General features: G+C 49.1%; 1 protein-coding gene across 1 annotated transcript in view; it reads right to left on the reverse strand.

Annotated features, from left to right (window-relative positions):
• Positions 1–18,321, reverse strand: part of slc2a1a (solute carrier family 2 member 1a) — a 49,585-nt gene extending 31,264 nt beyond the window's left edge. Inside the window, exons 1-5 of the mRNA XM_038773718.1 lie at positions 18,197–18,321; positions 17,462–17,607; positions 10,280–10,378; positions 3,314–3,474; positions 1,497–1,621 (exon numbers count right to left, since the gene is read on the reverse strand). Of these exons, the coding sequence (XP_038629646.1) occupies positions 1,497–1,621; positions 3,314–3,474; positions 10,280–10,378; positions 17,462–17,506 (430 nt within the window). The 5' untranslated portion in view covers positions 17,507–17,607; positions 18,197–18,321. The remainder of the gene's footprint in view (positions 1–1,496; positions 1,622–3,313; positions 3,475–10,279; positions 10,379–17,461; positions 17,608–18,196) is intronic.
• Positions 18,322–24,679: the final 6,358 nt, after the last annotated feature.

Genomic DNA, 24,679 nt, shown 5'->3' on the forward strand with positions numbered 1-24,679 from the left:
TTCACGCAGTGAGGGTGGGGGTGGGGAGGGGAGAGACACATCCTCCAGTGTGTGTGGAGACCCATGTGATCCAATGTGTGCATGGATAGACATGTGATCCAGTGTGTGTGTGGAGACACATGCCATCCAGTATGTTGGGGGAGACACATATTCACCCAGTATAGTAAGGAAAGATGTTTTAGAACATAGAACATACAGCGCAGAAGGAGGCCATTCGGCCCATCGGGTCTGCATCGACCCACTTAAGCCCTCACTTCCACCCTAACCCAATAACCCTGCCTAACCGTTTTTGACACCAAGGGCAATTTATCATGGCCAATCCACCTAACCTGCACATCTTTGGATTGTGGGAGGAAACCGGAGCACCCGGAGGAAACCCACGCACACACGGGGAGAACGTGCAGACAGCGGCCCAGCAGTGGATCGAACCTGGGACCCTGGCGCTGTGAAGCCACAGTGCTAGCCACTTGTGCTACCGTGCTGCGTGATTGCTAAGCAGCACAGCATCAGAGAAAACTAAACTCTATACTTCAGTGATTCCCATACCTTTTCCTGGTATGATCCCATGTTAATGTCTCAGACTACTTGTGATCCAGAATGGAAATTAGGGAGCAACTAGAGTTGTTGTGGGGGGAGGGGTAGTGTTAACTGTTGAGTGGGTTTTGGGAGGAAGTTTCAGCTGTTTGGGGGGTGGGTGGGGGGGTGGTTATGAACGAACACCACCTTTTTCTAGGCTTTTTTTGAAGCAGCAATGGGGCCTCAGAGGTCGACCCTCTGGATCACAACCACAAACAAAAAAAACCCCCCACAAGGACTTAAAGGAACCTCAGAGCTGCCAGGAACCAATCCAAGCTCCATGGCAACCAATTCCACCTCAGAGCTCACAACCCCATAGTCTTGCCTCGTGACCCCACTGGGGGGGTCATGACCCCTATTTTGGCTGGCCCTGCTGTAGTTACACTGTTCAAATCTATGCTGACGCAGGTCACGCTTAGAGGAACTAACGTCACAAAATTACAGCCATGACAAAACCTATTCAAATCTAATTAATCTCAAGCATGAAATATATTCGTCTGTTGTTGGACTGATTGAAAACAAACTGCCTCAATGTGACATAGAACATACAATTGCAGATGGAGGCCATTTGGCCCATCGAGTCTGCAACGACCCACTTAAGCCCTCACTTCCACCCTATCCCCGTAACCCCTCTAACCTTTTTGGACACTAAGGGCAATTTTGGACACTAAGGGCAATTTATCATGGCCAATCCACCTAACCTGCACATCTTTGGACTGTGGGAGGAAACCGGAGCACCCGGAGGAAACCCACGCACACATGGGGACAACGCGCAGACTCCGCACAGACAGTGACCCAAGCCGGGAATCGAACCTGGGACCCTGGAGCTGTGAAACCACAGTGCTAACCACTATGCTACCGTGCTGCCCAGGTGAGAGTGACTGACCAAGCCCTTACTCACTCTGGGTGACTTCACATACCTGCGCATATCCCAATAATGATTCTCGCCAAAATTATTATTTCGAAAGATCGCGATGCTTTACTTGTTCCCATCAGTATTGCTGGCACAATGGAAAATATATTGTTCAACAACAAGGTGCCCTTTCTGAAGAATATCAGGAAAAATAAATTGTATTAAGATTTTGAAGAGGTGCTGTGCTGTGTAAACCACAGTAATCGTGCCAAGTACAAAGTTCAAAAACATGCCATAGCTCAGCTCAATATTACTTCCCAGTCGCAGTGATAACCATTGATCTTCCTGGTGTGACGTCATCGTACAGCCACACCCCATCTCCCTCCATCCCATACAGATGAATGTCCATGTTCCCGACCTTCCCGAAGAGCCCATCTTTGTATCAATAGACAGGCGCACCCTCTATCCTATTAACTCCCTGAATCTGGTTTTGCTTCCATATCGCCTCCAGCAACCCTTCACCCATTATTGCAGGACCCTTACCCTCCAACCCTATCATCTCCCACTGCTCCCTCTCACCCTCACTATCCCTTCTTATCACTAATTCCCTCAGTAAGTCTCTCAGGACTCATCAGTTGACATCATAGACCTCTCCCTCTGAACCCCATTCTCCTCCTCCCCCCCCCCCTCACATTCCCTTTCACCCACTCATCCCCCACCCAGCCCACACTCCACCCACCCGCTCCATAAATACCATACCCATTCCTGCAGCGTCTCTCTTTCCCCAACCACCCCCAACCTCCACCGTCCCTCTCTAAACCTCCACAGCTCTTCATTTCTCTCCTCCCTGCCTAATCCCCCACCCGCACAGGCCACCACTGCCCAATGGTCCCTCAGGCTGCCGCCCACCTCCGGCACGAAGGCCCAAGCGGCAGGTGCTCCCCCCTCTACTCACAGTGCATGTGCTGTTCCAGGGTCCATGGTCACTGACAGCCTCTGTCTTCCGATCTCTGCCAGCTGCCCCAGGCCTACATCCTGGTGGGTCCCAACATGTCCACACCACCACGTTGGTGATCCGGACCAACATGATATCCTGTCAGCGACATTGATAATTGGACATGGGGGAGGAATTCTGGTTGAGGCTTCATCTGCATCCCAGTTATGGGATGCATAATGTCTTTGTGCCAGCTTTTGTCGGAATGGTGACCCGCCATGATGGGCAGGAACTCACGTTCCCGCCATCATTTCGCGCCAGCGGGAAAACATTTACTCAGCTCCCGGTGGATCCCCCCCCCCCCCAGGACCGCCAATAGATATGCCACTGTTGCGATTGGAAAATCCCAGCCCAGGCGTTGGGAGCCTGGAGTCATTTCTTAGCCCAAGGATAATGAAGTCATTTATAGGATGTCCTCTCTAATTTTCCCTCAGATCTGGAGTTTGATTCTTACTCTGGAACAATTACAGAGATTAGCCATCTTCCTCCAAAAACATTATCATTTCCTGATACTTGACGGTTGATTAACTCCTCAAAACCGTAGTGATTACTTTGGAACTGTTAACCTGTTAACTGACACAATTGCATTGACTTTCAGCGAAGTTAGGGTCATTTAATGGAATTCAAGCATAGAGCTGAATTCACTGATGTCCCCATGGTGCTAACAGAGAGTTGCTCTTGGACAGGGCACCGGTTAGATATTGGGATCTAACACTTCAATTGCAACAGTGATGTGAAGTACCTCAAAGCTATAATATTGTTTAGGGCACACATGATAGAGACTGCTCAAGCTTTACTCATGTGGTTCATGGTGCAACCTGAAACTGTCTTGTAAACGCTCTGGGACATCCCATACTCCACGTTTGATCTGCTGACCTTTTGCTGCTTACCTGCCCAGTTTATTTACCAGCGGAGCAACCAAAAGCGACCCAAAAAATCCTCCGAGTGGATACATGGAGACGGTGAGAGACCACAATGCCGTTTGGAAGCTACTGTCCATGTAGCTCCCATATCGATCAAAGTAAGACTGGTTGTAAAATTGCTGCATGTACTGGAAGATATAAAACATTCATCAAAGTACCAACAACATTCAGAACATTCAACTTTATAATTGGAGGGCTAACTTGTCACTGTTAGTTACACTGGGTTGCCACGGAAATGCCCCACTGAGGAACTTTCTTTTGGCTTGAAGAGGAGCTGGAGGCGTCATTTTTATCAAGAAATGTCTGACAATCCATTCCCTGGGCTGGATTCTCTGATTGGAAGACTAAGTGTTGACGCCAACGCAATAGCTGCATTGATCCTCTGTTTGGGGGCTAGCAGGCACACAGTGTAAAGCCCCCGGCTTTAGCTGTGGATACGGCCAGAGAATTGCCGGGTAGGTTGCCGTGCATGCGCACGGCGGCGGCATGCAGCGGCCGAGCCGTGCAACATGGCGCCGGACGCGTGTGGACCCGGTCTGCCAAATAATACCCTTCTTTGGCCGGGTTCGCCACCCCCGGGTCACCCCCACCAGTGCCCCCAGCTCCAGGCAAAACCCCACCTGACCACAGAATGCCCCCCCCCCCCCCCCACCCTCCCCGACTGCGGCGGCGCTGGACTAAATCCGCAGCCGCCATGCTGGGTTCATGAAAATAAATAGCACATGCGTCCCACGCCGTCGGGAACTCGGCCCATCGGGAGCGAGAGGATCGGGGGGGGGGGGGGGGGGGGAGGGCCTCAGGAGGCCGTCCAAACGGCGTGCGGCGTACCCCACGAGTATGCTGTTTTGGAGGGGACGGAGCATCACAAAAGCGGCACCGCCTCCGATTTCGCCGCAAACAGGGATTCTCCGGCCAATTGCCGAACGTGATTTCGGTGTCGGAGATCGGAGAATCCCAACCCCTATGTTTGAGTGCGGCATAAAGTTAAAAAATGCATCAACCAAATAGCATTTTGGCAATAATGACGAGAAGCCGTTACAGCTCACTGATCAGGAAAGAAAGTAACTAGCATCAGAAAGTCCCATTCACATCTTCAGGCCTCTCTGAATGCTTCGCAGTCAGTAAATTACTTTCGAAGTGTTGTCACTACGAGGAACCAATTCTTATACAGCGGCGTTCCACATACAGCAATGAGCTAAATGACCAATACTAATCTTTTTAATGGCAATGAATAAGGGGTGAATACTGACTGGGATAGTGGGCAAACTCCCTGTTCTTCTACGAATAATGTCATTGTTTAGCATTTACCTCAACAGGCAAATACTTTTCCTGCCACAATCGTAATCACGACCCCCCCCCCCCCCACCATCTAATAATTGAGAATTCCATCAGCAGTTCACTGAGGTGTTAATGAAGACTCGATGGGCCAAATGGCCTCCTTCTACACTGTAAATTCTATGACTATAGTTTTTTTTTTTTTTTTTTCTTTTTTTTAAAATAAATTTAGATTACCCAATTATTTTTTCCAATTAAGGGGCACTTTAGCGTGGCCAATCCACCTACTCTGCACATTTTTGGGTTGTGGGGGCGAAACCCACGCAGACACGGGGAGAACGTGCAAACTCCACACGGACAGTGACCCAGAGCCAGGATCGAACCTGGGACCTCAGCGCCGTGAGGCGGTTGTGCTAACCACTAGGCCACCGTGCTGCCCTCTATGACTATAGTTGACCATTCCCTCTCTCAACATCTCTTCCATAACGAATTCACCTTTAAACAAAAGCTGAATATCAGCATTTAGTACTTATTAGAATTATAACATTTTAGTTGTCGTTACCCTTCGTTATAATGATGTAGCATTACCAAAATATTAATTTCACAAAAAGTGCGTTGCAATTCAAATAGATTACCTTAACAAGAGATTGTTTTACGACCTGGAAGTCTTATTATGCAGTTCAATGGTTTCTATGATATTGTTTGCAATAACACAGCAAGAGAGTAGGTAATTTGGAAAATGAAGGACAGTATATTTTGCAGTTCATTTATTTTACATATTCTTGAGTGAATTGAATCTTTTCCACTGGGTTATATTGAGGCACACATTTGGGATTTCAGTGCTGCTGTCAGACTGAAGCAGAAGAAGCAAATGATACCAGCTGGTGGATATGCAATTGGGTCATAGAAGCTCTGTAAGGTTTAATTTACTCTTTAACTTTCCCAGTTTGTAATTCTATAATGCATCCATTAGTGGGATTAATCCATACGACTTTATGGCAACATTTAGAACAATTTATTTACCCAGTAAATTTTGCCTTTCATCAAAATAACAAAAAATTGAGACAGGAGAAGGATGCACTGGAAAATGATGCATCTATTAGAATGGAAAGCACTAATGGATTAATCAAAGATATTGCAGCTATCAAGAAAGATTTAGCCTCATTAAAGGCTGAAGAAGAATTGGAGTTTCTAGGGAGTGCATTCCTCCAGTGTGTTATAATCTGTACCCCTGGGGCATCACGGTGGCGCAGTGGTTAGCACTGCTGCCTCACGGAGCCATGGTGCCAGGTTCGATCCCGGCTCTGGATCACTGTCCGTGTGGAGTTTGCACATTCTTCCCGTGTCTGCATGGCTCTCACCCCCATAACCCAAAGATGTGCAGTGGCCACGCAATTCGGTGAATTGGCCACGCTAAATTGCCCCTTAATTGGAAATAATCATTTGGGTACTCTAAAAGAAAAAATTAATCTGTACCCCTGGCTTTCAAATGTTTGATGTAAACTCCCAGTTACCTCACCAATCCCGGTATTAAGTTACACAAGAACATACTTGGGAACCCAACAGACTCTCGGCTCCTTTGATATATTCGAATTATATCAGGAGAGGTGAATGATACAGTTATTGACAGATTGTGCTGATCACATTTACATTGGTATAAGCTCTTCACTCAAAACACTCTGTTTCATTTTGATGTAGAAAGACATTTCAAAGTCCTTCACACAGGAAGGGAAGGAAAGAATTAAATGTGAATCATTGCGGGAGAAGTGAGCGCGATGATTAGAAGCTTGGTTGAAAGTTTTGAGAAGATTTTTAAAGATGGGAAGGTGAATCTGCTTATGGAGGGGTTTTTAAGAGAGCACGACTGGGGTAGTTGAAGGTCTGGCCACCAATGATGGGGTGGGAAGGCATGGGGCATGAGAAACAGGTATCCAAGAGATTCACAAAACAAGGTGGGGTGAGGCAATGGAGTTTGGGCATTTTAAATGTGATATTATGGATGATAGCAAATCGATGTAGGTTAGTGAGAATATGAATGCAATAGGTGGGTGAAACCTACGGAGAATCAGGATGTAGACAATAGATTTTTGGGTGAATTGGAGTTTATAGGGATTGGCCGTTTGAAGGACAGGACATTATGAAAGGACTTGACCAGAATAATTCACACTCCATCTGCAAACCTCCCAGGGCAGGATTCGCCGTTGACTGACACCGAAATTGTGAAACGCGATTGGGCGGAGGATAGGTTGCGACACTAAAATCGCCACGGGCGCTGTTTTGATGCCAAATCGCTATTCTCTGTCATCTCGATAGCGGTGTCAGTGCGGTCTAGAACGCACGTACAGGAGACACCGTTTGCATGTCATTATCGGGCCCGACCCGGTATTCTCCAGGGCCACCCCGATTCTCCGCCTCCGATGGGTCGAGTTGCCGATGGCGCGGTTGACTTGTGCTTTTATAAATAGTTAAACCGGTGCTGTGGCTGCTGAGGGAGAGAGAGGGGGAACGGAAAGTCTCCAACATCGCCATAGTTTACTGACAGTTGTGTCACTGGCAGGGGGCTTCTACCAGGGCCGGGGAGTACCTGGGGGGTGGCCAGGAGGTGGGCTGTGAGGTCGGGATGGACAGAGAGGGAACAGCATTGCCGCAGCCGGCAACGCAGCCATGCAGCTGCACACACCGCTAACAGCCCGCTGTGAACCTAGTGCCATGGGTCGTATAGGTGTTCCCCCCAGGCCACCCCCCCTAGGTGCCCTCTGTCCCCAGCCAACCCATCAGCTGTGTGGGCGCGCTCCAGCACAACCAGTGCCATCTTGTTGGCTGGGATGAGTGTGTGTGGGGAGTGTAATGTGTGTGTGCGGCCTGCAGCTTGTCAGCCTCCCGAATGTCAATCACGGACCCAGCGAATCCTGCACGTTTTGTGGCTCTTCCCTCTGGCGGGACGTTCAGGTCCCGCCAATGGTGACACCCTGCCACAGGTTCTCTGGCAGTAGAGGGTGGGAACAATGGGAATCCCCATTGACAGCGGCGGGACCAATGGTGGGCCGTCTCTGCTGCCACAGAACACACCGAGGGGGAGGGGGGAATCCCAACCTTTCAATCTGGAGGTGACAAATCCATAAGGATTTCAGTCTTTTAACTTCAGACATTCTGATTATAATGAAAGTGTGGGCAAAGATACGATAAAAAAATAAACATTCAAAAAAAGGGTACAACGGTTAAAACAGAACATGAACAGTTTTAAGGCAGAGATCGATAGATTCTTAATGAGCTAGAGGGTGAAAGGTTACTGGGGGAAGGCCAGGATGTGGAGTTTAGGTTACAGTTAGATCAGTTATTGAATAGGGAGATCAGCCTGAAGAAGCCAAGTCCATGTAAGCTGAAGCCATAGAATCCCTACAGTGCGGAAGGAGGCCATTTGGCCCATCGAGTCTGCACCAACCCTCTGAAAGAGCTCTCTACCCAGGTTCACTCCCCCTGCCCACCTCACCCAATCCCCTTAATGGAACCTGAACACCTTTTGGACATTAAGCGACAATTTAGCACGGCCAATCCATCTAACCTGCATATCTTTGGACTGTGGGAGGAAACCGGAGCACCCGGAGGAAACCCACGCAGACACGGGGAGAAAATGCAAACCACACACAGTCACCCAAGGCCGGAATTGAAACCAGGGGGTATCTTCTCCGCGCCAGCCATGGCGGAGGTTGACAGCAGCCGGCGCAGAGGAAAAGAGTGCCCCCACGGCACAGGCCCGCTGCGGATTGTTGGGCCCCGATCATGGGCGAGGCCACCGTGGGGGCAGCGCCCGGGGCCAGATCCCCCCACCGGAGGACACTGCAGGCCGCCCGCCCGCAGAGCCAGGTCCCGCCGGTACGGACCTGGTTTGATTTACGCTTGCGAGACTGGCCGAAAACGGGTGGCCACTCGGCCCATCGCGGGCCGGAGAATCGCCAGAGGGGCCACTGCTAGCGGCCCCCAACCAGCGCGACGCGATTCCCGCCCCCGCCAAAACCCTGGCACCGGAGAATTCGGCTGGGGGCGGCGGGGTGGGATTCACGCGGCCCCCCAGCAATTCTCTGACCCGGCTGGGGGGGGGGAGGGGCAGAGAATCCCGCCCCAAGTTCCTGGTACTGAGAGACAGCTGTGGTAACCTTTGTGCTACCACGTCGCTTATCCTACTCCTGTTCCTAATTCGGGAAGGGGCTGGTGAAGTAGTATTGTCATTGGACTAGTAACCCAGAGACCCGGTGTAATGCTCTGGGGACCCTGATTTGAACCCCAGGAGGGATGGCAAAATTTGAATTCGAAAAAAGAAATATGGGCCGGGATTCTCCGAGCCCGCGCCGGGTTGGAGAATCACCGGTGATGCGGGAAATTCCCACCACGCCGCTCTGATGCCGGGATGCGATTCTCCGTCGACCGTAGAATGGCGCCCGCGCAATGACGCAGCGCTGGTCGGGGGCCGCAGTAAGAGGCCCCTGCGGCAATTCTCCACGGTCAACCGGCCGAACTCCCGCCGAGTTCCGCCAAATCCCTGATACCACCCGGCTGGAGCTCGGACCGGCGGCCGCGGTGGCCGTCCTGGTAGTGGGGGGGGGGGGGGGGGGGGGGATCAGACTCCGGGGGAGCCGCCACGGCGTCCAGGCCCGCTATCAGGTGCTACCGATCAGCAGGTGCCCGCGATCTGGAGGAGGCCGATCTCCTTCTGCGTGGGCCCGCTGTAGGGATCCGCCATGTTGTGCAGCGCTGGCACAGAGACGGCCACCACGCCCATGCGCCAGGGTGGAGACGGCCAGCGCGCGCAAGCGTGGACCCGCGCCGGCAGTGCAGGGCCGTGTATCGGCGCCGGAACTATGTGCAGTACTCCGGGTCGTGCTGGTCCCCTGAGGCCCATTGAATCGCTGGGCCAGGGGGCCCGTTGATGCCGGCGTGCACCACCCCAGTGTTTACGCCGGCATCAACACTTGGAATTAAAAGTCTAATGATTTTTTCAAAAATAAATTTAGAGTACCCAATTCATTATTTCCAATTAAGGGGCAATTTAGCGTGGCCAATCCACCTACCCTATACATTTTTGGGTTGTGGGGGTGACACCCACAAAGACACGGGGAGAATGTGCAAACTCCACACGGACAGTGACCCAGAGCCGGGATCGATCCTGGGACCTTGGCGCCGTGAGGCAGCAGTGCTAACCACTGCGCCACCGTGCTGCCCTCAAAAGTCTAACGATGACCATGAAACCATTGTCGATTGTCAGAAAAACCCATCAGGTTCACTAATGTCCTTTAGGGAAGGAAATCTGCCATCCTTACCTGGTCTGACCTACATGCGGCGCACATGTGACTCCAGACCCACGCCAACGTGGTTGACTCCTAACTGACCGCTGAACTGGCTGAGGAAACCATTGAGTCAGCGATGCCTCCATCCCATGAATTGAATAAAAGCAAAATGTTTGAAGGATGGTACTGAGGGCAGAGAGGCACTTAGGAAATAAATGATGAGTCAAAAAAGAATATGCAATAAAGATAAAAAGGACTGCATGCGATGTTACAGTGACCGGGTGCCAAGATAGGCGGAACGACTGAATGCTGCCAAGTTTTACTTGCACACTGAATTCCAATAAGTAATAATGAATGGACAATATCAGTAACTTACCACAGCCGGGGAGTTGACAACAGCAACATTGTAGCCGTATTGGAAGGACGACCCAAAAGTAGACACGAGAGTAGTCAAAACTAGCACTTTGGTCAAATGCTGGGGACAAGTAAGATCATCACATCAAATCATCCAATTAATAAACTCAATTAATAAAAAAGCTTGCAAATTGAGAAATTAAAATAGATTAGCCATGGTTTTAAACAAAGAACAAACAATGGTTTGACTTTCGACCAGGTTTATGATCAGTTGTATTGCACACGCTTGTACATACAAACATGCACAAATGCACAAACACATATGCACACACGCAGGCAGGTGCACAAGCCTGCACGCAAACACACACGAGCCAGATAGCAATCCAGAGTAGGAACGTTGGAAGATTCTTTTCTCCCTCCCCTGCCCCAGAGATGCTGAGGCCAATTGTGATTCCTTAATCAAATATCCTGTCCCACGTTTCAAGGAGGTGTTTGGGGGGGTTGTTGTCGGTGTCCCATAGAATTTACAGTGCAGAAGGAGGCCATTGGGCCTATCGAGTGTGCACTGGCTCTTGGAAAGAGCACCCTACCCAAGGTCAACACCTCCACCCTATCCCCATAACCCAGTAACCCCACCTAACACTAAGTGACCCAAGCCGGGAATCGAACCTGGGACCCTGGAGCTGTGAAGCAATTGTGCTATCCACAATGCTACCGCGCTGCCCGATCAATAATTTACGGGAATGTGGTGGTAATGTCACTGGATTAGCAATCAAAAGGCCCTGGGGACAAGGGCTCAAACTCAACTATGGCAGCTGGTGGTATTTGAATTCAACGAATAAATCTGGAATGTAAAGCTAGTCTCAGTAATGGTGACTAGGAAACCATCACTGATTGTTGCGAAAGCCCATCTGGAACACTAATGCCCCTTTACGGAAGGCAATCTGCCTTCCTTACCTGGCCTGGCCTGCCTGCGACTCCAGATCCACAGCAAAGCGGCTGACTCTGAATTGCCCCAGCAAGCCACTCAGTTCAAGGGCAATTAGCGATGGGCAATAAATGCTGGCCTTGCCCAGCAGCACCCACATCCCATGAAAGAATAAATAAAATCCATCATCACTGAAACAGGCTCTTCCCTGTAGAGGAGGCAAGGAACACCCCAGGAATATCTGTAAATCAGGAAATAGAAGCGAGGGGGAAACTCAGGAAAATTATGATCACCTGGGAAGTGGTACTGAGAAAATTGTTGGAGCTGCGGTCTAACAAATTCCTAGGTCATGATGGACGTCATCCTAGCATCTTAAAAGAAGTGGCATTGGTTTTAATTTTCCACAATTTCTTAAATTTGGGGACGGGTCCTTTAGATTGGAAATAGTGAATGTACTCCTTTATTCAAAAAGCGATGGGGGACAGAAAGCAGAAAACTACAGACCAGTTAGCTTAACATACGCCACGGAATAAAATGTTCGGACGTATTATTAAAGATGTTATTGGCAGGGAACTTAGAAACATTCAAGGTGGGGCAGCACGGTGGCGCAGTGGGTTAGCCCTGCAGACTCACGGCGCCGAGGTCCCAGGTTCGATCCCGGCTCTGGGTCACTGTCCGTGCAAAGTTTGCACATTCTCCCCGTGTTTGCTTGGGTTTCACCTCCACAACCCAAAGATGTGCAGGGTAGGTGGATCGGCCATGGTAAATTGCCCCTTAATTGGAAAAAATTAATTGGGTACTCTAAATTTATAGAAAAAAAAGAAGCATTCGAGGCAATCAGGCAGAGTCAATATGGTTTTGTGAAAGAGAAATTATTGTTAGTTAGGTTATTGGAAGGGCGGAATTGTGGCACAGTGGTTAGCACTGCCTCACAGCTCCAGGGACCCAGGTTGAATTCTGGCCTCAGGAGTTTGCACTTTCTCCTCACGTCTGCGTGGGTTTCCTCCGGGTGCTCTGGTTTCCTCCCACAGTCCAAAGATGCGCAGGTTAGGTGGATTGGCCATGCTAAATTGTTCCCTTAGTGTCCCCTTAGGTGGGGTTACTGGGGTACGGGGATAGGGTGGAGGCATGGGCTTAAGTAGGGTGCTCTTCCAAGGGTCAGTGCAGACTCGATGGACTGAATGGCCTCCCTTCTGTACTGTATAATATATGATTCTATGAGTTTCTGGAACTCTCTTCCTCAAAAGTTGGTGGAAGAAAAGTCTGAATATTTTCAAGACAGAGCTCGATAGATTCTTGATAAGCAAGTGGATGGAAGGTTATCGGGGATAAGCGGGAGGTTACAGTCAGATTGGCTATGGTTTTATTGGATGGCAGTGCTGGCTCAAAGGGCTCCAAAGGCCGAGTGGCCTACTCCTGGCCCTAATTCATATCTTCGCCTGTTATCTGATCACTTATCTCAATACTGTTAGTGAGACTTTGCTGAGTGTAACCTGTCATCCACCAACCGTTGAAGACAAACCGCAGCCCGACAGCGACCCGGAACGCTAGACCGCGCAGACCCACCTACCGATGCAGGAACCACAAGAAAGGCAACAAATCCTGCATCCACACACCGACTGCATACTCTCACCGTCTCCCAGGCTGGAAAAGAAGCAGTCACTCCAGGAAGTGTGGAAAACGTGCAGGCCTGCAGGTGAGAGTGAAACAACGCGGCCCCAAAGCCCCTCTGCCTAGCTTACTCCTAGCTAATCTCTAGAAAACAAGCTAGACAAACTTAAAGCCAGACTCACATTTCAAAGAGAACGAAGGGACTGCTGTGTGCTCTGCTTCACGGAGACACGGCTGACTCCTGCTTCACCGGGCTGTGCCCTACAACCAAAGGGCTTCTCAATTCACCGAATGGACCGTACAGCAGCCTCAGGCAAGGCAAGGGGAGGTGGGGTCTGCCTCCTAATCAACACCTCCTGGTGCCTAGATGTAGCAACACTGGCGAGTTTCTGCCCCCCGGACCGAGAGTACCTGACTCTAAAATGCCGCCCCTTCTACCTTCCGCGGGAGTTCAGCTCCGTTATCCTGACGGCAGCTTACATCCCACCGCATGCGAACGTGAAAATCGCACTGGGCGAAATATTCACCACCACAAATAGCCTTGAAACGAAACATCCCGAGGCCTTGTTCATTGTAGCTGGGGACTTCAATCAGGCCAAACTCAAGAGCGTACTACCAAGTTACCACCAATACGTCACCAGAGGCCCAAATATCCTGGACCTCTGCTACACAAATATCAAACATGCCTCCCGTTCTATCGCCCGCCCACACTTTGGCAAATCTGACCACAAGGCTGTGATCCTGCCTCCTGCTTATAAACAAAAACTGAAGCGGGAGAATCCATCAAAGAAAGTTGTGCATTGTTGGTCTGAGGAATCGGATGATCTCCTATGGGATTGCTTAGAGTCAGTGGACTGGTCAGTATTTAAAAACTCTGCGACCAGCCTGAGCGAGTACGCCACGACAGTAACTGACTTCATTAGTAAGTGTGTAGAAGGCTGTGTCAAAGAAACAAATCCGCGTGTTTCCCAACCGGAAACCCTGGATGAACAGGGATATCCACTGCTTGCTGAAGTCTAGGTCTGAGGCGTTCAAGTCAGGCGACCCTGACCTCTAAAAGAAAGCCAGATATGATCCAAAGAAATCCATCAAAGATGCTAAAAGACAGTACCAGACCAAGCTCGAGCCCCAGGCTAGCCACACGGATCCCCGCCGTCTATGGCAAGGTCTGCAAGACATAACGGGCTACAAGATGAAGGCATGTAAAATCACCAGCTCCAACCCACCCCTCCCTGATGAGCTCAATGCATTCTATGCCCGCTTTGAGCAAGAGGTCAGTGAGAGTGAACCCTCCATCCCAGAAGCCTCGGATGAACTTGTATCTGAGATCACCATTGCAGACGTCAGAGCAGCCGTCTCGAAGGTCAACCCACGGACAGCCACTGGCCCGGATGGGGTACCCGGACGGGCACTCAGGTCTTGCGCGGATCAGCTGGCGGGGGTATTCGCCGACATCCTCAACCTCTCTTTACAACAATCTGAGGTCCCTATCTGCTTCAAGAAGACGACCATCATCCCTGTACCAAAAAAAAAGTCAAGCAGCGTGCCTTAACAACTATCATCCAGTGGCTCTGACATCCATCATCATGAAATGCTTCGAAAGGTTGGTCATGGCACGAATCAACTCCAGCCTCCCGGATTGCCTTGATCCACTACAGTTCGCCTACCGCTGCAACAGGTCCACAGCAGACGCCATCTCCATGGCCCTGCACTCTATCCTGGAACACCTAGTTCACAAAGTCAATAACTATGTCAGACTCCTATTTATCAACTACAGCTCAGCCTTCAACACCATCATTCCTACGAAACTCATCTCAAAACTCCGTGGCCTTTGCCTCGGCTCCTCCCTCTGCGACTGGGTCCTGAACTTTCTAAGCCACAGGCCACAATCACTAAAGATAGGCAACAACACCTCCTCCATGATCATCCTCAACACCAGTGCCCCACAAGACTGTGTCCTCAGCCCCCTACTATACTCCTTATACACCTATGACAGTTTGGCCAAATTCCTCTCCAACTCGATTTTCAAATTTGCTGATGACACCACCGTAGTGGGTGGGATTTCAAACAATGACGAGACAGAGTACAGGAATGAGATAGAGAATCTGGTGAACTGGTGCAACGACAATAATCTCTCCCTCAATTTAAACAAAACGAAGGAGATTGTCATTGACTTCAGGAAGCGTAGTGGAGAACATGCCCCTGTTTACATCAATGGGAACGAAGTAGAAAGGGTCGAGAGCTTCAAGTTTTTAGGTGTCCAGATCACCAACAACCTGTCCTGGTCCCCCCCCATGCCAACACTATAGTTAAGAAAGCCCACCAACGACTCTACTTTCTCAGAAGACTAAGGAAATTTGGCATGTCAGCTACGACCCTCACCAACTTATACAGATGCACCATAGAAAGCATTCTTTCTGGTTGTATCACAGCTTGGTATGGAGCCTGCTCTGCCCAAGACCGCAGGAAACTACAAAAGGTCGGGAATGTAGCCCAATCCATCACACAAACCAGCCTCCCATCCATCGACTGTCTACAATTCCCGCTGCCTTGGAAAGGCAGCCATCATAATTAAGGACCCCACGCACCCCGGACATACTCTCTTCCACCTTCTTCCGTCAGCAAAAAGATACCAAAGTTTGAGGTCACGTACCAACCAACTCAAGAACAGCTTCTTCCCTACTGCCATCAGACTTTTGAATGGACCTACCCCATATTAAATTGATCTTTTCTCTACACCTTAGCTATGACTGTAACATTATATTCTGCAGTCTCTCCTTCCTTCTCTATGTACGGTATGCATTGTTTGTACAGCATGCAAGAAACAATACTTTCCATTGTATACTAATACAACAATAATAATTCAAATCAAATCAAAATTTGCCGTCCTTTTTCGCAATACTAGGCCAAGGACACATCAGAAATGCTTCTTCAGCTAAGATGCACTTTCGAACACCATGAGGATGTGAGCGCAGTTTCTTTCTTTCTGAGATGGGGTAACCCACCACAAAGCAATGGCAGGATTTTCACTGCGGGATTCTGGGCCGTTGCTGTCACCCTCCAAATGGGGGTCAGGGGCTCACACTTTGTGTCGATGAGATGATCCCCAAACAATCAGATTTTTCCATCGAAAGGCCGCCTCCAAGCTGCTATACCGTCCCTCAGCTCCTTTGGGGTTAACAGGCTGATTCCAGCCGCCCTCTGACAATAGGCAATAAAAGGTCCTGAACAAGGTCAATTGGCTACTCACTGTTTGCGGCCATGGAGCCCTGTCAGCACCCCCCAACCTGAGTCTGGAAAAATGGTCCAGAGGTAGCTTGGAGCTGAGAAACGTGCCTGTCGCTGTCCCACTCTCACTAAACATGCACCTCCAGGTATTTATCCTGAGATGTCTAGGCCTAAATAGGTTCCTTCTACACTAAGGTGTATTAACACACTAAACCATTAGGGGTGTTTTCTATTTTGTTTGAAACAGTCCAAGAGATTCTTGCTTCCGCACGGTTGAGTATCAGTTTCTGATTCTGATGAAAGGTCGTCAGACTGAAACATGGGGCTTGATTTTCAATCTGGGGTTCAGGAGTTTGACACCCAGATACTTTCTGGGTCCCCAGCCCTTGCCAGGTCTGTGCGGCTCATGTGGTGCTCAATTAGTGATGCCGAGCGCTGTGAGGCGACGGGAGCTGCCTGCAGAGCATGATCCTCAAAGACAGACGTCAGCCATATTGGGGCCTGTTGGTGGCTTGAGGAGGAGAGGGGACAGGACTTCAGAGACCCAGCAGACGCATGGCGTGGGGAACTGACAAAGCAGTCAACTGAGAGGTACAGACATTCGATCTGAGACTAAAATACATACTGTCAAAATCTTTTCCTCGCAAAAAAAAAATCATTTGATGGCGTGCGGCATTGGATCAATCAGTCGTGCACTACGGTGCACCAGAGTTTTTTTTTAAATTTAGAGTACCCAATTCATTTTTTTTCCAATTAAGGGGCAATTTAGCGTGGCCAATTCACCTAGCCTGCACATTTTTGGGTTGTGGGGGCGAAACCAACGCAGACACGGGGAGAATGTGCAAACTCCACATGGACAGTGACCCAGACCTGGGATCGAACCTGGGACCACAGCGCCGTGAGGCAGCAGGGCTAACCCACTGTGCCACCGTGCTGCCCTGGGTGCACCAGAGTTTGCTGATCAGTGATGTGTAAGTTGCTTGATGGACTTCACCAGCTGATTAATAAGTGCCTCAGGGAGAATATTGGGCCTTTAATCGGAGATGAGCAGGTTTCCAATTCCCCCACCACCATTGCCCTCGTTTTGGAAATACCCTCGTGTTCTGCGGGCGTCAGGACGCTAACACGGTGTTTGTTGGGAACGCTATTTACAAAACGCGCCTGCACCCAGACCACATCCCCACGGGCAATTAATTCTCTCTCTCTCTCTACAGACGCTGTCTGACCTGCTGACTAATTCCAACATTTTCCCTTTTTCAATTTGGATCTGCAGCGTCCACATTGTTTTGCTATTTGAGATACAAGACAGTTGGGGCCGGTGATACTGATTAGAAAAGCTCACAGATAAAGGATAGCGAAAGTGTCAGGCCTCAGCTAAACAACAGTGTGTGAAACTGACAGAACAGAGAAAAATGAGCAATAAAGACTGAAACTCACCCCTTTTCTTTTGGAAGGCTGCTGAAAATCCTCCGGTCCTTCCATAATTTCTCGATTTTGTTAGCAACTTAAAAATGCTAATCTGAAACGTCTTGAATGTTGAGACCTTGGACTTTGGAACCCTTATCAGGAAGAAGCACTATTACCTGTTGAGATGTATAATTGGTTACAATGCAGTCTTTAGGTGGACACGATGGGCTAATTCAATTATTTCATGATTAAGAACAAATATATTCACAGGGGGGAAAAAAACCCTTTGCTGGCCAAAACTGTTTACACCTTGCACAAAGATAAACGTGCACCCTAAACTTTGAAACCTTCACAATACCACACAGCCAGTAAAATAAGTGATGCAATTTTATATGGTGCTTTTTGAGACACAGTCACTATCGCAGCCAATTTTGAACAAAGCAAGAGAATGTCATGAATGATTGGTTGATTTGCTTTTGGAGGTGTTGTTGAGGGATGGACAATGTTCAGGGCACCAGGAGAACTCGTCTCCAAATGGTTCCACAAGATCTTGTGTGTCCACTGGGATAGACAGACCGAGTTTCTAATATCTAATCTGAAAGTTGACACCTCCCCAACAATGCAGTCCACCAGCACGGCACCAAAGTGCCAGATTAGATTATGAACACTTGTCCTGTAGTTTGATTGGAAACCACAACTTTCGAGATAAAACGTTGACAGCTGAACAGTATTTCCATGACTTTAAAAAGTATTTATGGTCCATACCTTTCACGTGGTTACAGGGTATCCTTCCGCTCCTTACACTGTGCCTGAAACATGGACAAAGGGATTCATTGTCATCCCCACATAGGTTTGACCTGGTTTGTAACATCGTGGAGACTTAGCAACCCATTACCTGATGTAAAGTGTTTACATGACTGGGTCCTAGTTATTCATCTACCACTGTACAAACGTTCACATGGAATAACATCAAACTTTAACTTTTGAATAAACTCACTGATCCACTGGAGGAGTGAATGTTTAATTTAATTGTAAATGTTTGAGATAAGCATCAGATTCAACATATTCTTTCCAGAGTCTTTCCAGGCATAGAGCGCGATTCACCCAAAACATTACGAAGGGCGCGGTCTATCCAATGCGGACAGATTTGCTTAGGGCGTGCGATTAGCATGGAGCGCAGAGAAACACCCCCCGCTATCTAATGCCCATCCGATAGATTGGGGGCCACAGTGGGGAACACGTGGCCCAGACCGCACTGAACCCCGTTCCTTCTACTGAGGCGCTCTGCTCACCATGTGCCAGAGGGATTGCCAGGGCTTTACCCTGCCCTATCCCTGACCAGCCGGGAGGCTCCAATAGCCTCCGAGATCCCGAGTAGCCATCACGTCTGGTCTCCGCTTCTGGAGACCAGTACTAATCGGCACGCAGTTGAGGCCTCATCGGTGCAGCTGGTAACTAATAGGCGCCAGATGAATGCAGCCTCAAATTGCCATGCATATTTAAATAAGCTATATCATTACCTGGATCATGCCCAGCGAGGGCGAGATCCAAATTGGGACTCTCTCTCGATTTTCCCAATGATGCGGTGGTAAGATCGCGCCCATAGTTTCGCTTTGAATCGCTTTGAATGCACTCCAGCAGGCAAGATTGGCAATTGGTGGGATCCGAAGGAGCTTCTGATTTCGATCACGACATTATTGTAAATGTTCCTGATGAAATAACGGGCTTAAATAAATATTTATCCACCTCATTTTTTTTTTACAGAATCTCTCTTGCACCTCACAAAATGTTCCTTAATAACAATAATAATCTTTATTATTGTCACAAGTAGGCTTACATTAACACAGCAATGAGGTTACTGTGAAAAGCCCCTAGTCGCCACATCCCGGCGCCTGTTCGGGTACACTGAGGGAGGATTCAGAATATCCAATTCACCTAACAGCACGTCTTTCGGGGCTTGTGGGAGGAAACCGGAGCATCCGGAGGAAACCCACGCAGACACGGGGAGAACGTGCAGACTCCGCACAGACAGTGACCCAAGCCGGGAATCGAGCCGGGGACCCTGGCGCTGTGAAGCAACAGTGCTAACCACTGTGCTACCGTGCTGCCCTTAGTGGAGCACCATAGAATGTCAGTACTGAAGCAAGTTGTACTTCCGCCCGAGGATTATGTCCTCGCAGCGACTGTATCTCTGGAATTACAGGCATGTGTTCTGTAATTTTCCACCTGAGGGATACAAAATGGATTCGAAAATACAAACTGTGCCCTGGAAATTCCTGGAGACTGCATGGCCTGTGGAGGTGCGGTGGAACACCTGCCCACTCTTGCCCAAGCGCAGATCCCTTCACGTTCGCACTCACCGGGGACATCTTCCCCTGATATTTCCCTGTCCTTCACTTGAATGCAGACTTGAAGGTGTTTCTGTAAAGTAATGGAATGCATTAAATGGATTATCCAGCATTCCCACACTCTCAGCAGGAAGCAATACTGATAGACAGCGTGTGTTAAGAACGTTTTTTCCCCCATCCATTTATTCACATTTAATTTTAATGACTATTAATCTCTGGGCTGTGCACTCACAATGTCCTGTCACATGCTCCTTGTGAATGCTGCTGGGATTGTTTCTAGTTATTGTGTTATTGATTTTGCCATAAGGGCCCTAGTGTTTAACTGGCCCCAAGGGACAACGGAGCGTGTAGTTTCACTTTCATCATGACACAACAATGCCAGCATTTTTAGAGGAAGCACTGTTGTTCCTTTAGCCATGAGACTAAAGCAAGCAAGAAGGCTTGCTCCAAGCCTTGCCCTTGTGTTATGTGTTCATTTGGTGTTTCATTGATGAGATTTTGAGACTTATAATCTTGGACATGAACCATTTATTGGCCATACTTAACTATGTATAGACCCCAGTTACTGCCATGCATGATGATGCTGCCATACAGGCAGGTTCATTTTACAGCGTTCTACGAGTGACTCTATACATCAGTGTTCTTCAAACTTTTTTTCCGGGGACCCATTTTTACCAACCGGCCAACCTTCGGGACCCAGCCCGGCCGGCTTGGGGACCCAACGGGGCTGACCTTCGCGACCCACGCCTGCCGACCTTCGTGACACATGCCGGCCGACCTTCGCAACCCACGCCTGCTGACCTTCGCGACCCACGCCTGCCGACCTTCGCGACCCATGCCGGCCGACCTTCGCGACCCACGCCTGCCGACCTTCGCGACCCATGTCGGCCGACCTTCACGACCCACCATTTTCTCTTACCTTGTTTGCTGCTGATAAAAATGGAGGAAATGGTTTTGGGTCTCTTTGGCACGGTAGCACAGTGGTTAGCACTGTTGCTTCACAGTACCAGGGTCCCAGGTTCGATTCCCGGCTTGGGTGACTGTCTGTGCGGAGTCTGCACGTTCTCCCCATGTCTGCGTGGGTTTCCTCCGGGTGCTCCGGTTTCCTCCCACAATGGAACCTGTTGGATGAAGGTGAAGCTTTCTGGTGTCGGAAAGTATGGAGTCTCCATCTGTCCAAAGTTCTGCATTTTTTTCCTGTAAAACTTTATCAAATAAAACCGCCCTGAACTTGTAAAAAAAAATGAAAATAAATGAAAAAAATAAAAATAAAAATAAATGAATAAAATGAATAACCCCCCCCCCCCCCCCCCCCCCGAACTTGAAACAAAAAGCTGCGACCATTTCAAAAAATAGCAGCAGCACTGCGCATGCGCGCACAATCATCGGCGCGCATGGGCAAAACTCTGCGCATGCTCGCCGATGATCATGCATGGGCAATGCGGCCGAATTTTGTCCATATGTTCGCGGCCATTTTAAAGGCCGCTTGAAGCCGGTGTTATTAAAAGCCGGCTGCTGCGCGGAGATTTGCGCGATCGGGAGCGCAGCGAAGGACAGCTCCACGACCCTCCCGACACCCACCCGCGACCCACCCGGGGTGGCGCCCCCGAGTTTGAAGGACACTGCTATACATCATACTGTGGGTGATGCTATTCTCCAATTCCACGTTAACTCTTACTTTGCCAAGTACATTTACATTACAATGGCACGCAGGCACATACAACATCATACAACACACCTGCGATCACTCCCGCACCACCAGCCTCCTTCCGAGATAGGATGGTGGAGGGGAACATGGAGCAATGGTTTTCCTTTAATGTTGCCACTTTTGTTCTTGGCATTAGGGGTCACAGTGGGAGATTGGGTGGGCTGATTGGCCAGGGAACAAGGGTGCTGCTAGATTAACTTTGGTAGGAATAATTAAAATCACCATGTAGAACACTTGATGAATGGTCCAATGTGATATTGATCCAGCAATAATAATAATAATCGCTTATTGTCACAAGTAGGCTTCAATGAAGTTACTGTGAAAAGCCCCTTGTCACCACATTCCGGCGCCTGTTCGGGGAGGCTGGTACGGGAATTGAACCGTGCTGCTGGCCTTATTCTTCATTACGAGCCAGCTCTTTAGCCCACTGTGCTAAACCAGCCCCTCACGATCCCAGGCACAGTTTCTGGCCTGTGCTGAATAGAGTGGTGGTTAGAGTGTTAGAGGTTAGAGTAGAGTGTGCTACAGTTAGGCCTTAGGGCCTTTAGGTGACAAAGGGATCCCTGTTTCAAATCCAGCGTCCACTTATCAGATAAGGGCAGACTGGGCTTAGCTGTATTCTCACAGGAGCACAATGAGATATGAGTTTCCATGGGGAGAGTGGGGATTGACATTATTCTAGGGTTTCCATGGCTCTGCTGTTAAGGGTACAGTGGGCGAGCAGTGAACGTATACCCCCGTCACTCACTCGGCCCAGAGGTGGAATGGATTGGGTACATACTGAAGGATAAGGTAGCTATTCCTCTGAATCTCAGCCAGAGTCACAGTTACCTTCGGGAGCAGAAGTGTTAGAGAATGGTTAATGCCCTGGGTGATACGCTGGTGCAGTGGTTAGCACTGCTGCCTCACAGCGCCAGGGTCCCTGGTTCAATTCCAGCCTTGGGTGATTTTCTGTGTGTAGTTTGCACGTTCTCCCCGGGTGGGTTTCCTCCGGGTGCTCCGATTTCCTCCCACAGTCCAAAGATATACAGGTTAGGTGGATTGGCCATGCTAAATTGCCCCCGAGTGTTTAAAGGTTAGGTGGGGTTACTGGGATAAGGGGATAAGGTGGAGGAGTGGGCCTTGGTAGGGTGCTGTTTCAGAGGGTAGGTGCAGACTCGATGGGCCAAATGGCCTCCTTTGCACTGTGGGTATTCTGCGGAGACAATCCCCACAATTCCCCCGATGTGAATGGCTTGTGAGCAAGGCGCAAACATGGAGCGGTTTGAGTTGAGAAAATCTATCTGCTATGTTTTGAAATGGACTGTTTAGCAAAATAATTTGGTGCTATAAAAATATGGGTGAAAAATGAGAGCAGCCTGCACTTATTAGGGATAATGAAGGCTTGGATTTTGCTGCCTAAACTTTCCTGGACGTGACCCCGCTCTCCAACCCTTTACCACTAGCCTTAAAACCCTCTTTCACCAGGGTTTCGGTGATCTGTCCTAATATCTGCCTTATTTGGTTTGGTGCCAAATTTTGCTTCATTAATGCTCCCGTGAAGCAAAGGTTGAAAGTTGTTGTTGTGATAGCATGGAACCTGTTCACTGTATAATAATTATTGGATCATTGAACAACTACACCATTCACTGACTGGCATGTCTGTGAGCTATCCTTGGGCTAAACGTTGTACTTAGTGGTAAACTAGGGCCCCCTTTTTCTTTGACTGTATATTGCACTTTCAATATGGATTCGCAGCTCTCAAAAATAGACACTGCTCGAAGGGTGAAGGAACATTCAGGTATCTGTGATCATAGTACAGCAATAATCAGTCAAGCCAAACTTCATAATGCTGGGAGTAAAATGCTTGCATTGCAATTTTGTTTCAAAAGACTGATTACATTTTCATTGGTCAATAATTTACCTCTGTGGATTCTATAGCTGAGATAGCGTTATTTATACTTTTAACTCTTAACTGGCCAGCCAGATAATCTAAAGGTTCTCCTGCTGCTCCCTGCACGATACATTTTCCTCATTGGGGGAGAATGACATGATATAAAGGATGAACTCCAGACATTGTAGCTGAACGCTGCTTCTATGCTGCAATATTTATTTATATATTCGTTCCCGGGATGTGGGCACCGATGGCAAGACCAGCATTTGTTGCCCAACCCTAATTGCCCTTGGGAAGGTGGTGTTGAGCTACCTCCTTGAACCGCTGCAGCCCATGTGGTGTAGGCACACCCACTGTGCTGTTAGGGAGGGAGTTCCAGGCTTTGGCCCAGCGACTGAAGGAACGGCAATATATATTTCCAAGTCAAGATGGTGTGCGGCTTGGGAGGGGAACTTGCAGGCGGTGGGGTTCCCGTGTGACTGCTGCCCTTGTCCTTCTCGGTGACAGAGATCGTGGGCTTGAAAGGTGCTGTCGAAGGTCAGTTGCTGCAGTGCATCATGTAGATGGTACACACGGCTGCCAATGGCGGTGGAGGGAGCGGATGTTGGAGGTGGTGGATGGGGTACCGATCAAGCAGGGCTGCTTTGTCCTGGATGGTGTTGAGCTTCTCGAGTGTTGCTGGGAATCATCCAAAAATGTGGAGCATTCCATCACACTCCGAACTTGTGGCTTGTAGATGATAGGAGTAAAGTAGTGTGATATACTTAGAATTGTAGAAGCATTGAAGAGGACTGTTCGGCCCATCAAATTCATGCTGGCTGCTTGAAAGAACAGCTGTTCTTAGACAGAGTCACACTCCCCTCTTTGCTTATTCGCCCATCGCCCTGTAACATTCCTCACCCTCGAGCGTCCGTCCGACTACCTTTTAAAATTAATCATGGAATCAACTTTCACTGCCTTTTGCAGTAGACTGTTCCAGATACCATCAACCTCACCAGAATAATTCACTTGGTTGTGGACCACTGACACATTCAGGTCCAGAACGTCCCAGATTCAGTCCCTAGTCTGTGACCGGTAAACTAATCCCAACTGGGATGGCAATGGGAAATGAAGGAATTAGGAGGGCATATGGAATTTTGGCCTTCATTGCACAGGCAATGGAGTTTAAAAGTGGGGAAGATTTGCTTTAACTGTACAGGGTTTTGATGAGACTACACCTGGAATGCTGTGTACAGGTTTTGGGTTGGATTCTCCCACCCCGCCCGCCGCATGAACGCCATGGGCGATCTGCGTGCAGTGGAAAAATCTATTGACCTCAG

The sequence above is a fragment of the Scyliorhinus canicula genome, chromosome 16 (genome assembly GCF_902713615.1).
Source record: "Scyliorhinus canicula chromosome 16, sScyCan1.1, whole genome shotgun sequence".
In the NCBI taxonomy this organism is placed as follows: Eukaryota; Metazoa; Chordata; class Chondrichthyes; order Carcharhiniformes; family Scyliorhinidae; genus Scyliorhinus; species Scyliorhinus canicula.